This window comes from Triplophysa rosa, linkage group LG20 (assembly GCF_024868665.1).
Source record: "Triplophysa rosa linkage group LG20, Trosa_1v2, whole genome shotgun sequence".
Taxonomy (NCBI): domain Eukaryota; kingdom Metazoa; phylum Chordata; class Actinopteri; order Cypriniformes; family Nemacheilidae; genus Triplophysa; species Triplophysa rosa.
Window position 1 is genome coordinate 1,946,187 of NC_079909.1, and position 13,673 is coordinate 1,959,859.

The window sequence follows — 13,673 nt, forward strand, 5'->3', positions numbered from 1 at the left end:
TTACCATTTTCACATGGTACAGTGCATTTTATATCTTGAATAATCTTGAGATTATTGTTGAGAAGTGTTTTGTTAATGAATGCAGATAAGGGCTCACTGCCTGATGTTAATGTAAAACTTGGTTCTCTTATAGGTGGTTATGGAGGAGGCTCCGGTGGGGGTTATGGAGGAGGTTCAGGTGGTCGGAGATTTTAAATTTCAGGGTAAGAATTGCGCCACTTGTGTAAATGGGTTGAGTTTTTACTCCGCCATAAACTTGAGATGCCTAACCGATGCTAATGTTAGTCCATGATCATTCATGATTTAGACTGTAAATTAGTAGAACCATTGATTTTCAGTGCAGGGAATCCAGCAGCAAACCTTCAAACTTTTTTAGCTAAGATCCAGTATTAAGACAAATGATGGTTGAGTTGCGTCCCTAAACGTCTGGCTGGCTGCCATCACACGCAGACTCATCCTCATTGTCCTAACCATACGGTCTTAGCTGACCTGAAGGTTTGCTTCTGTGCTTCTATTAATTCCCCTCCAGATGAGCTCTTAATGAAGACAAAGCAAGGTTGCAAAGTGTAACTGAATTTATGTTCCATATTGTCCAACAGGCCACAGTACTTAGAGAAGAGCCAGAGAGACATGACAGGGAAAGGAGAGAAGCAAGCAGGTTTACACCTAGATCTGCCCAGCCAAGCAGCGTGGTGGCAGTTTTAACGTCTGCCACGCCAAGAGAACATGTTCAGTTGCGGGGAAATCATGTGGGGTGGGCGGGGGTAATGGTTTAAAAAAAAGTGTCAAAAGTACTTTAGTCCTGAAGGATATTTTCTAGTTTGTAGTTTTTTCTCTTTTTTTTGCCTGTGAAGTGCAAAGCATTCCAGTGAGGTTTTATGCAGGGTTTAATTTTTGTGTTGGCTTTTTTCTTCAACCAGTAGGTTGTCTTCTGCTTTTATATGTAAACAGTCACCAATCAAGATTAAATAAACCGCTCCAATCTTTTTTATGTAATTGTATTCGTCAGTGTTTTAATTTGGTAAATCAAAATATTTTGTCAACACAAATAATTGCGTTTTCACAACGGTCCCTTCATATTCCATTTATGTTAATATTCAGATCTGTCTTTGTCACTTAGTTTATTGAAGATCAATAGTTAAGGTTCAGAAATGAATGCAACATTTAGTCCTAAACTTTCCAGTTGAATTTTAAATCAAGACACTGCTTGTCTATGAAGTTAAATTGCACAATAATTTAATGGTTGGTCAAAGCAGTACTTGCCTGTTTCTAGTAGTCTTGTATTTTGCAACTGCAGGGTAGAATGTTGTTAATCTTTTAGACATATTTAATGACCTCATATTTTTATGAATGGAATCTGTGGAGGATTTTTAGCAACTCACCAAAGCCATTCTCTTACGTGAATGGTCAGATTATCTGATGAGGTACCAGAAGAAATTCTGGCCATTGGGAGGAGCCAGCTTAAAGGCTAGCCAAAGAGAAGAGACTGTTGAGAAGCGATCCGTCCAAGAAAGGCTAGCCGTTGGGATGAGCCAGCTGAGAGGCTAGCTTATTGGAAACGCCAGCTAAGGGAAAGTAGCAAGATCTTCGCTTGGAGCCAGAGCAGCAGGGGACAGCAGTCTTATTGAGAACAGATGATTGCTCTTGTAAGACTAGCGAGAAACAGCTACCAAAGTAAGGTATTTAACGTACCAGACTGGTAGGTAAGAGGCGAATTTTAGTCTTCTATTTCATGTGAATATTTTCATTGTGCTCATCAAAACTGGGTAACCGTTGTTAAGATTTTGTTTCTTGGTTGTTTCCGTGGTTGTGGTGAAACATGACTTCTGAACTTGTCCGAGCGACAAATCTTTAATCCATTTAAACTACGATTCGCATCTAATGTTACATTGTAAAAATAAGACACAATGTCCCTGTGTCAGTGGTGCATGAGACACTTGTGACTTCAGACATGCTGTGCTTGGCTGCATGGTTGTTACGCCTTTCAAAATGTGGTCTTAAGTCTTGTTTTTTTTGCAGGTATATAATTGGTGTTTATTTCTGTGAGGTGCTAAAAGCTCAAATCCAGCGGGTTGATGTCTTTGAAGGTAAGTAGATGTGATTTAATTTAAGCATTTTACAATATCAAAACATCTGGTTTTCATAATATTTATTCTTTTCCCACCAGGTTATCTTCACTGCGTGAAGTTAACATTTCAATAATTCCTGTCTTTAAGCTATATCTACCATGTTGGTGAATGCACAGAATATCTGAAATGGTAATCTTGAAACAAAATTTAAGTATGACAAGTGTTCATTTTAACATTTGGTCCTGAATGCTAAAGTTTTGCGCCATTTGTTTGAGAAAAATTACAAAATGTCTGGCATTAAATATTTAATCGTTTTATCATTTACAAAATGGTTCTTTTTGTTTTGCAGGTTTGCATAGAGCTGAACAATAGCTGCTGGGCAGCATTTGAAATAGTTTTGTATTTTATTTTTAACATTTTCATGTTTTATATATTTAAAAACTTTTATAAGCATTTAAATAAAATTTTGAAAAACAAGAGTAAAATGCTTCATTTGGACTGATTGTAACAAGTTTTTTTAAATGCATTTTAATATTCTACACAAAGATTTCCGTGATTGTTTCAGGAAAAAATCATCACATTACCACACTCACAAGGTTAATAAAAGCTTAGAATGAAAACTAGTACAAGAAAAAGACTGATATCCTCTGGTGACAGGTGATCGCAATTCATATTTGTATTTCAATTGAGGGTATTTTTTTCATCCAATTGAATCGCATAAATCCAATGGAAAAGCTGAGATTTATCAACATTCTATGTGAAGTTCACATGAGTGACTGAATTAAGTAAATGTTATGTGAGGAACTGTGAAGCTTGTGTAATACATAAACTTGCCATTAGGAGAAGTTGTATAAATAAGTTGGATTTGGCCTTAACCCAAGTTTAACCTTCACTCTTCACCATTATAGTGGTCCCCAAAAGTCATATGTAACAGAAAGTCATCTGAATTTCAACATTACAGAACAATAACCACTAACAAGTCTTTAAATTTCATGCTGCTCAAAATAACTCTAAATTAACAATCTATCTAGGGAGAGCAAAATGACTCTAACCTATAATGAATTGCTTGTGCAGGCATATAAAGATATTTAAAGTCGTAATTCATGAGTTGTTATTTGGTGTTTCGGATTCAGAAGTGCACCACAACGCAAATATTTTGTTTTGTTTGAATGCAAAACCTTTGTGTTCGTATTTTAGATGTGTCAGGAGAGCAAGCGGTTTGTTTCTTAGCCGATCCTGTCAAAAGCTGAGCATGTTGAGGCGGTAAAACAATCGGGCGCAAAAAAAGGCTGCGCTACGTGCTGCTGTAGTACTCGAGTCCGGACTCGAGACGTTTTTTTATGATCTCGGACTTGTCTTGGACTCGTTGGTATTTGCATTCGGACTTGGTCATTGGTCTCGACCGAGTCCATATATATATATATATATATATATTTTCTCCTTCAAAACAAAACATTGATAGAGCATGCCTCTTGTGATCCGAAAACTGTTGCCGACTCAAGAACGAGAGCCGCGCGTGTTCATAAGTTCTCTCTTCACACAGCAGTTCAGTTCAGTGTGTGCTGTTGATGTAACTAAACAACTCCGGTATATTGGTTCAAGTCCTCGGGAATGTCATGCACGCCAGAAAGTAAGAACTGAATTAATTTGTGGGTAATATTAAGTGTTTACGGGAGACGCTAAACGTGAACAATTCAGGTGAAATGGTTCGACCGGTTCACTTAAAAGAATGAACCGGTTCAAATGAACGATTCGTCCACGGCGCGAACTGAACAGCATCAATCATTCATCAGGCACGATGGTCAGCGAGCAGCGGCATAATAACATTTGGTTTTACAAACCATAAAGAATTTATCGACAGTGCGCTTAAAAGGAAACTTTGCAACAATACTTTCTCTGAAACCTGTGGGACGACATCCAATTTGTAAGAAACCTGCAAAGGCATCACAAAGAGAGGTAAGTTAATGCCATGTTTCAGAGTTAGCATTGCATTTGAATATTTTTAGAAAGTAGTTATGAGTTTAGAAAGTAGGGCTTAAAGATAAGATTGATCGTATTTTTATTGTCATTTCGATATGAACATGTTATTTAAGTATGTGCACCGAAACGTGCTTTTAAACGAGCCGTGGGTATGGCAAGCCGATGGTATCAGAATTACGCCATAGATTAAACGCGTTTATATCCGAACGCCGTTTTTGACGGCGTTTTAAACAGTATTTGTATGGAAAGCCAACTATGGAAAGCCAACAGGTTCACAATTCGCGTGCTTTTGATCGCCGTATTAATATTAAAACGCCGATTTCTTAACGCCGCCAGGCGTTAATTAAGCGCCGCCTGGCGCTAAATTAACGTCATACGCCGCCACGCGTTAAAATAACGCCGCACGCCGATCGACGTTAAGTTAACGTCACACGTCACTCAAAATGCAAACTTATTAGCTAATATACATAGCCCCTCCTCTTCTGGGTTTGCGAGCTCTACGGCAAGTCGGAGGCTCGGAGCATCCAGTACAATTTCCAAGGGCGCTGTTCACTTAAGTTAACTGGGGGACCGTAGTGTCACCTCAAATCCATAGCCATCTTAACTTTGTGGAAAACAAAAATGTAAAGAAATGAAAGAAAAAACAGCTGAAAAGAAAAACATATAACTAATGCAGTACGTTCCAGCAAGCAATGTGTAAACGCGGGTGCGTAAATGATGACATAATTAGTAGTAAAGTGAGTCCTTGCTGTTAGTCTACAGGTTATCTCGGTTTGCTCGCAGTCGCATGTTACGTCTTTAGCTGGTTCGAGTCCCGCTCGGACCATTTGCAGATTTTTACATCGTTGGTCTTGATAAGTTTATCTGTCACAGGGATTTTTTTTATGTTTCAGCATTTAATGCGTGGTTAATATATAAAGAAAGTCAGGAATAAGAGCTCTTTTTCCACAACAAACTTACAGGATATTCTAAGTTTCTTAAGCGCTCCCGACAGCCTCGCCAACAGCCTTTCAACAATCACCTTAACGCACATCACCTGCCCACTTAAATTTCATTAGCACGCGACCACTCACATTACCTACGGGACATATTGCTTACCTCCGTGAAGAGACTGACGCTATACCGTGTGTGGCACTGCAAAGAGGCTTGCGTTACTAAAAATAAACAGCCACATTTCCAGTTGAAATAAAAAATATTATACATTCTTTATATTATTCAGCTCATGGAATGTGCGGGATTCAGGGTTGGTGGCGTATGTTTCAAAAACATAATTAAAAAGCCTATCGTGCATTTTAATGCACAATTTAGGCTATGGCCAAAGAAATTGCATTCATCATATTACCGCAAAATATGTCCACTTCAATCAAAATGAGTCTGACTATTAGGTTAACGGACTTAAATACAGTAAAAGAGAAAATAAAGTGCGGTGTTGAGAGTTATTCAAAGATTATAAATCACAAAAATGATCTTACTCTGACTGAACATCCAAAACGTGCGCATATTAGATAATACACAAGATTTGTGTCTCAAATATTTTTTGTATTGTCAACATTTACCAGCCATTTACGAAAAATATATGTTTTAAGTTGTTTCTTGAATGAAGAGAGAGACGTGGTTGACCGGACTGTATCTGGAAGATCGTTCCACCAGCATGGAGCAAGCAGCAGTGAAGAAGAATGAGCGGAAAGATTTATGATTTAATACCCTTTTGTGAGCTACCAGGCGCCGTTCATTCCCTGAGCGCAAGGCGCTATTTTGGGGTTATTATTATATAATGTTTTTAAGTGAAAAAGACAGACGTTTTAAATGGAAATATATATTGTTTTATTTATTTAATGCAGAACAACAGGTGCAATTACAACAAAGTGTTTCCTTTATGCAAAAATAAAATGAAAAAGACACCTAGCCATCTTAGATAAATATACATTGTCAAATGAAAATAAATAAAAGCTAGTTGTTTAGCCTGCATTGAAAACTTATACAGAGCCTCAATACAGGTCAACGGAGTGAAGTCTAAAAGAAAACAAATTAAGCCGATTTATGCAGCTACAGTAACTGTGCAAAACGAATACAACACAAAAAGCCCTGGATAGTGTGACATTTACATTAATATATTACTCATTATATTACTTATAACAACCTATATCCACAACAAACGTACATTAAGTTTCTTAATCGCTCCCGACAGCCTTGTAAACGGATACAGAATAAAAGCATTTTTGTTAACTTTATTAACGGAAGAAAACGTTAATAAAGCAGACTTCACATAATAGTAGTTCTCCAGTAGAGAACATGCATAAACACTCAAGTTAGCATGGTCGTCATTTTTATATTGTTTCATATACTTTGTCGAGTAAAATGAATTATATCTAAACGCTCGGCTGAAAGTCAGTTCCACACAGGGTATAGCGTCAGTCTCTTCACGGAGGTAAATGGCAAAATGTCCCGTAGGTAATGTGAGTGGTCGCGTGCTAATGAAATTTAAGTGGGCAGGTGATGTGCGTTAAGGTGATTATTGAAAGGCTGTTGGCAACGCTGTCGGGAGCGCTTAAGAAACTTGGAATATCCTGCAAGTTTGTTGTGGAAAAAGAGCTCTTATTCCTGACTTTCTTTATATATTAACCACGCATTAAATGCTGAAATATAAAAAAATCCCTGTGACAGAGATAAACATAACAAGACCAACGATGTACAAGTCTGCAAGTGGTCCGAGCGGGACTCGAACCAGCTAAATACGTAACATGTGACTGCGAGCAAACCGAGCTAACCTGTAAGAGCAACGACTTATTTCACTCCAAATTCTGTCATTATTTACGCACCCGCATTTACACATTGCTTCCTGGAACATGCTGCATTAGTTGTATCTTTTTCTTTTCAGCTGGTTTTTCTTTCATTTCTTTACATTTTTGTTTTCCACAAAGTTAAGATGGATATGGATTTGAGGTGACTCTACGGTCAGACGGTTTCATCGCGTGCCAGACCCCCAGTTAATTTAAGTAAACAGCGCCCTTGGAAATTGTACTGGATGCTCCGAGCCTCCGACTTGCCGTAGAGCTCGCAAACCCAGAAGAGGAGGGGCTATGTATATTAGCTAATAAGTTTGCATTTTGAGTGACGTGTGACGTTAACTTAACGTCGATCGGCGTGCGGCGTTATTTTAACGCGTGGCGGCGTATGACGTTAATTTAGCGCCAGGCGGCGCTTAATTAACGCCTGGCGGCGTTAAGAAATCGGCGTTTTAATATTAATACGGCGATCAAAAGCACGCGAATTGTGAAACTGTTGGCTTTCGATAGCTGTCTGGCCATATGACGCGCGTAAAAAACGCCGTTTTGGTTGCACAGAGCGCGCGTCTTTTACGGCGTTTTGTCTGTTGTATAATGAGCCCCTCCCACTGATTTCCACTGCCGATAAGTTTGAACTGCTCTCACCCAATCACTGATGAGCTGAGCCAGGATCTAATTCACCATGGACTTGGTAACGTTTATCTAATTTGCTTTAAGATGGCGAGAAGAGACTTTATTTTGCGCTGCAAACGTACATTAAATGACTGCACTCGGCAGTTAACAGAGGATACTGGACCCAATGTGTTTCAGTCAACCTTAGTGAGGTAAGGATTGCTTTTTTTAAGCTCTTGACTGCTCTGCTGCTGCCATTAAGGACAGTTATTGTTGAATGAGTGAGTTTGCAAAGGCAATTCTCGTAATAACAAACAATAAAAATGGCATTTCAGTGCTTCTGTAACGTTCTTTTTCACGTTATTTTGATTTTAGAATGGAAACAATGCAGAGAAGTCTTCAATTGGCAAGAGGGAGGCTAATCAATATACCTGCAGCAGATGAATTACTCCGTGATATAGCAGAATATATAGCAGAAGTTAACGCACATAGGCAGCCTGAACGACAAAGTAAGTGAAACTAAAACACATTGGAATTTTGCAACATACCACTTTATAGCCAGTGTCAGTATTGTTTTGTTTCAGTATTTGTTTCAATACATACAAGTTTAGACATTATTTTTACAGAATGCCTTCGAACATAATTTTAAACTAAAGATGAAAAATCGACTGTGTAGATTTTTTTTAAACTATGTTGTCATGGGTATTAAATGACCGTTGTTTAAATAAACTATTAGTAAAGATTACTTATCCGTGGTGGTTCTTATTAAATGTTCTGACAAAAGTTTATATCCTACCACATTAAAAAGCATAAAGCACATATTTGTTTCATTAATACTGTGTTGTCACACAGACCTCTCATTGTAACCCAATCATTTCTATAAGTCACAATTATTTATTGTTATTGTTGCAGCCAGTTCCAGTTATCAGGCTCCACTTATCTGTAGTGGAGGTAGAGGAGCACCCTATAACAGCATCACTAGAGAGCAACTTTCTTTTCTGAAGTCATGTGGTTTTTCTCTTACTTCAATAGCAGAAATTCTGCAGGTGTCTCTGGCTACAGTTAAACGACACATGAAGTAAGTTGCTTGATGTAGGCCACTTTGTTTTAAAATATGTACATGAAATAAACATTAATCTTTATGTATTTGCATTCAAGTCATGCTTTTTCTCAATTCATGTATTTCCTGGTTATCAAACACATGGCCTTTGCAAGACTATATATAGTGCCATCCTACTTAAGCCACAAAAAAAATAATCTTTTTAGCAATGATTAACATTATCTTGATAATCAGCTATTTTTATGTTTGCATACTTGTTTCTCCAGGAAGTTCAATTTGAATCATGCAGTGTCATTTTCTGAGGTATCTGATGACGCCCTCGATGAAATGATCAAGGATATTGTGGCTGGGAATGACCAGCTGGGATCTGAGGCCGTCAGAGCACAGTTACAGGCTGGTGGAGTTCAGGTACAAAGACATAGCATCAGGAAGAGTTTAGCTCGAATAAACCCTAGGGCAGCTGCACTAAGGGAAAAGTCTCAAAGACCACAGAGACGATTGTACAGAGAAGCTGGACCAAACTCTCTGTGGCACCTTGATGGCAATCACAAATTGATAAGGTAGAGATTCGGTGCTTACACAGCTATGCTTTTATTTATAAATGTGATATTTAGTAAGATGTCATTTACATTATAATACTATTTACCTCCCATTTTGAAAATATATGTAATAGGATGATGTACTGTAATGCATTTTATTTTTATCCTTAATGACTCTTATATTATAACAGAGTTTCTCTGTTATGTTTTAGATGGCGAATTGTCATTCATGGTGGTATAGATGGGTACAGTCGTCTCATAGTCTTTCTCCGTGCCTCAGACAACAACCGGAGCAGCACTGTGTTGGATTGCTTTTTGAATGCTGTGGCCATGCATGGAGTGCCTTCTAGGGTCAGAACAGATCATGGAGGAGAAAACAATGCAGTCTGTGTCATGATGAACATTTTCAGGGGCCTAAAAAGAGGCAGTGCTATCAGAGGCAGGAGCACTCACAACCAGCGCATTGAGAGGCTCTGGGGTGACATGTGGCGGGGATTTAACAATGTATATTATAATCTTTTCAACTTCCTTGAGAGTGAAGATATAGTGGACATAGACAATGAGATGCACTTATGGGCTCTTCACTATGTCTTCTTACCAAGGATCAACAGGGACTTGACTGCCTTCACCCGGCAATGGAACAACCATGGGTTGAGAACAGAAAGACATCAGACCCCCTTCCAGATTTTTGTCAGAGGCTGCTTGGAGCAACAAGGACAAAGCAGCACAGCAATGCAGGACATTTTTGGCACAACATCCCGGCCAGCAGATGAAAATGACACAACATCTGAACAAGGACAAACCACATCAGGAAGGCAGGGGGCAGCAATGGTTGACTGGCCAGAGAGAGTAGCAGTACCACAAAATCGCTACACTTTGGACAATGCAACCTTTGAGCAACTTGCTGCACAATTTGATCCGCTTGGTGGTGCGAGAGGAGAACTTGGACTGGACATATTTTGTAATGTTTTGTCTTTTTTGGCTTCTAATAATCAATAGTATATGACAAGTTCATCACAAAATATAACTAGTTGTATATAGCCGTAGGTTGTATATTGTAATTGACTTTTAAAGGACTAAACAGAGCTAACCTTGTTAATTTACTAAGAGTATGTTCTATTATGTTATTGCTTTCGTGGCTTTTTATTTTGTCTCACCAAAAAGCATCCAGTTTTCAGATTTTGTTCACCGTTTAACATTGTATAACCCCACTAAATGCTGATGTAGCTGTTATAATATGTAAATATGAATTTGTGATAGTCATTTTAATTTAATGTTAATGTGAATCAAAAACGATGTTAAGATGTTCTAGAATGCTGGTAAAATAAAATGGCCCAGGCCCCACACCAAAACTTTTTCTCATTAACTTATTCTTTGACCATTAAATCCACTTAGATCCTGCCCCATAATCTTTACCAGAACTGTAATAAATTTCAACAGACTCGGATGTTTGCAAAAACATTAGTAAAGTCTTTTTATTTAATAACAAACAAATCTATTTTAGTTTGCAATGGGCTATATGCATGCGTGACTTCTGCGTTTCACGGTCAGAACCCTCTGCTGTTTCCGGTTGGGGAGATTTAGAGCAGAGAGAAATGGAAAAATAGTTACATTTAGCAGATGCTGTACATTGCGGCACACAGCAGTGGTATATAGAAGTGCTGTTCTACAATATTGGAATGTTATAACGAAATGTTAACTTGCAAAAATTATCATTTAAAATACAGTAGAACAGCACTTCTGTATACCACTGCTGTGTGTCGCAACGTCCCACTGTTACCAAACCGGAAACCACTGAGGGTTCTGACCATGAAACGTGGAAGTCACGCATGCATATAGCACATTGTTGAGAGGAATTGCTAGAAATTACTGTTGATTTGAAAATGAGGGGCAAACAGTGAAAAAACAACATGCACTGATAGACATCTCAGAACTTTATATCTATAGCAATTGTCATCTCATTGTGACTTAAAATACTTGAATCAAGTTTAAGAAGTTCATGCTTATACCTTTCCAAAACCAAGAGATCCTTTAATTGCAGTGAACATAAGTTCTTTGAATTCCTCCTCTTCAATCACACCTCTTGGCAGGTAGAGTGTCAGGGCACAGGTTGATGCATAAGGAATTCTTCTGGTTGGCTCTTCTTGTTCATAAAATTCAGTGTGGCACTTTTGCTGAAATCCTAGTGGAGGGATAGAATCTGCAGCAGTGACAAATGCCAAAAGATCCTCAAAAGATATGGCCACATCTTCTGTTAATGTTGGCAAAACAGAACATGTTAAGGTCAAGAAGCAAAAATAAATTAAATTACAAAACCATGTGGATTTTAAAAACACCTTGAATTGACATTAGCCAGCACTCCCATTGGAAGACAGTCTCCTCCTCCAGGTCTCGTCTGTTGCTCCCTGGTGTACTCCAGACAATGTCAAAAAGGTCTTTGACATCATTCCTTTTTAGATTACCTCTTGTGTTGGTAAACAAGGGGAGGAAAGCCACCGAGTTGGAACGCACCACCTCCCACAAATGGCCACAGGAGTTAATCCCAGCAGTGAACTGCTGGATCATACTTGCCACTCTGCTCAGAAAAAAATATACTGTGAATTACAAAATCCCTGTTGTTTAGTCAAGGTCCTGGATAGTTATACAACACAGAGTGTGTCAAACCGTCTTGACTGTAATAAACCCGATACCTATAAATCTATAACAAAACACTGATCCGAATAGGAGCCCAGAGATAAACACTGTATAATGTTGAATATTAACTAGTGAACACTCACAAAAATCATCAGTTATTAACTGATAAAACTACATAAAGTACATATTATAATATTACACTATAATATTTTTTTCTACTACTACTATAAAATAAATGCTTTGTTAAAATAAGTACTTTTCATGTAGTAAGAGCATGTCTTACAAATAAACCACTGGTGAACGAAATATCTTGCCCTATACCCTTATTTACAGCTTCCTTATATAAATGGATGGATTGATTTAACGAATTAACATACACAATACTGCCAAAAGTATTGGGACACCCCCTCCAAATGAACGTTTTTGACTAATTTAGTCATTTTAATGAGCACCAATCTTAATGGAATAGCATGTTATGATATTCTGTGGAATTATTCTATAATGTATGTATGAAACATGTACACTTTGAATATGGACACTACTTAAGATCCAACATAGTGCACCTATTAGGAGATGGAGGACATTTTTGAGACAGCTGAAAGTCACAGTAAAGGTTCTTTACCTGTGGTAGATGTAGTGGGTTACTAACTGCCCATAAATTGTGGGCAGATCACTAACTGAGGCTGTGAAAATGCTTGGCACCCCACAGTCACAAATCCAGTCTCCTAGAGAGTTCTTAAATTCTCTCAGTTCCTCTGCAGTGCTGCACCTGACAACCTCCAATCAGAAAACATTTTTGAAAAACATTAATTAATTCAGTTGTTGAAAACATTGGTCGAAAAAGAGCACAACTACATCAGATGGCATGTTTACTCTAGTTACCTTTGTCAGCTTTTCTGCAACGTCACATTCTAAGAAATTTCCAAGATCAAACATAGTGAGGTTGGGTTTCTGGCCACACATAATCAGGAAGAGCTCCTTGTTTATGCATCTGATGCCTGGTCCATTGTGAACTAAGGACCAGGCTATCAGTTTTCCTGCAGTATAACATTTATTTTCAGCTAGAGCCTTTTGATTGTAGCTGAAGAGCAGCTCCCCAGGTTTGCCCTCGAAAATTCCAAGGGTGCTTTGGAGCTCAATCATGAGGAGTCTAAGGAAAAGGAAAATATTAAAGCCTGAAAGCCACAAAAGTCTGTAAACACCTAAGAGATATAGATTTTGGAAAATAGCAATACAAACCATTAACATGCTTTGACACACATGCTATTAAGATACTTTACTACTTAAACTATTTATTTATCAAGTCACTGCTTTCAGGATTAACTAGAAACTAGCTAGTATAACTAGAAAGAAAAGTCGCTTTAGATAAAAGAGCCTGCCCAATGCATAAATGTAAATTCTGATTGGTCTGTTGTAGAGTAACCTTAAAAAATGACAGTTAATCAGTAAGCTATAAGGTGTGCTGAGAGACAGTACATTTTTTATGCCAAAGAGGCTTGTCTGACATGTGTCTCACTGACACATGGATGTATTTACATTACTATGTCATCAAAAATAATATTGCTGCTCTTTAATGAACATCCCACTGCTGTTTAATAGATTTATAGCAAGAACACAGAGGGCTGATACTTTTTTACAAACCTTTAAAGGGCAGTGTGGACATTATATACAGGTGGCTTCTAATGTACCTGAAAAATTCTCTTCTTGGACCTCCATAGTCCTCTGCCATTTCTCCCACAAACTCAATATTGGGAGTTTTGTACCATTCAAAGTAGCCTCTTGATAAGACCATACATGCACCTCTTAAAATGTGTTTGCGTCGTGCTATGACAGTTATGCTGGTATAACAGTCCAAATTTTCTTCGCGGAACTCCTTTAAAATATCCAGTAGATCTCTGTCAGGCTGAAAATATAAAATATACAAATTAGCAACCACATATGATATACACAAAAATAATTCATCATATGGGTTCACAACTACAGTATATCAACT

The 13,673-nt window shown here is 38.0% G+C and overlaps 4 protein-coding genes across 8 annotated transcripts in view; 3 read left to right on the plus strand and 1 right to left on the minus strand.

Annotated features, from left to right (window-relative positions):
* hnrnpa1a (heterogeneous nuclear ribonucleoprotein A1a) overlaps window positions 1–4,308 on the plus strand; it is a 28,240-nt gene extending 23,932 nt beyond the window's left edge. For 3 of the 5 annotated variants that reach the window (XM_057361762.1, XM_057361763.1, XM_057361760.1), the window contains 2 exons: window positions 134–203; window positions 600–996. In XM_057361762.1, the coding sequence (XP_057217745.1) occupies window positions 134–195 (62 nt within the window). In that variant the 3' untranslated portion in view covers window positions 196–203; window positions 600–996. The other 2 variants (XR_008965049.1, XM_057361761.1) reach the window with 2 other exon arrangements.
* Window positions 1–13,673, plus strand: part of LOC130571618 (E3 ubiquitin-protein ligase MYCBP2-like) — a 31,102-nt gene that overhangs the window by 6,224 nt on the left and 11,205 nt on the right. The gene's annotated exons all lie outside the window — the stretch shown is intronic.
* On the plus strand, window positions 7,145–10,392 carry LOC130571067 (uncharacterized). Its single transcript, XM_057361759.1, has 5 exons — window positions 7,145–7,659; window positions 7,823–7,956; window positions 8,360–8,525; window positions 8,774–9,067; window positions 9,259–10,392. The coding sequence occupies exons 1-5, from the start codon at window positions 7,553–7,555 to the stop codon at window positions 10,043–10,045; spliced, it is 1,488 nt and encodes a 495-aa protein (XP_057217742.1). The 5' UTR covers window positions 7,145–7,552; the 3' UTR covers window positions 10,046–10,392.
* On the minus strand, window positions 10,556–13,563 carry LOC130571071 (G2/M phase-specific E3 ubiquitin-protein ligase-like). The gene is made up of 5 exons (XM_057361776.1): window positions 13,369–13,563; window positions 12,563–12,830; window positions 12,303–12,457; window positions 11,383–11,621; window positions 10,556–11,297 (listed from the first exon to the last, which is right to left on the minus strand). Exons 1-5 carry the CDS (start codon window positions 13,470–13,472, stop codon window positions 11,050–11,052), a joined length of 1,014 nt encoding a protein of 337 aa, XP_057217759.1. The 5' UTR covers window positions 13,473–13,563; the 3' UTR covers window positions 10,556–11,049.

Coding starts and splice junctions, on each gene's coding strand:
- LOC130571067 (XM_057361759.1), top strand. CDS start 7,553: ATGGCGAGAAGAGACTTTATTTTGCGCTGCAAACGTACATTAAATGAC. Junction 7,957..8,359: donor TAGGCAGCCTGAACGACAAA/GTAAGTGAAACT, acceptor TTATTGTTGCAG/CCAGTTCCAGTTATCAGGCT. Junction 9,068..9,258: donor GGCAATCACAAATTGATAAG/GTAGAGATTCGG, acceptor GTTATGTTTTAG/ATGGCGAATTGTCATTCATG.
- LOC130571071 (XM_057361776.1), bottom strand. CDS start 13,472: ATGGTCTTATCAAGAGGCTACTTTGAATGGTACAAAACTCCCAATATT. Junction 12,831..13,368: donor CCAAGAAGAGAATTTTTCAG/GTACATTAGAAG, acceptor CCTTTTCCTTAG/ACTCCTCATGATTGAGCTCC. Junction 11,622..12,302: donor ACCCACTACATCTACCACAG/GTAAAGAACCTT, acceptor TTTTCTGAGCAG/AGTGGCAAGTATGATCCAGC.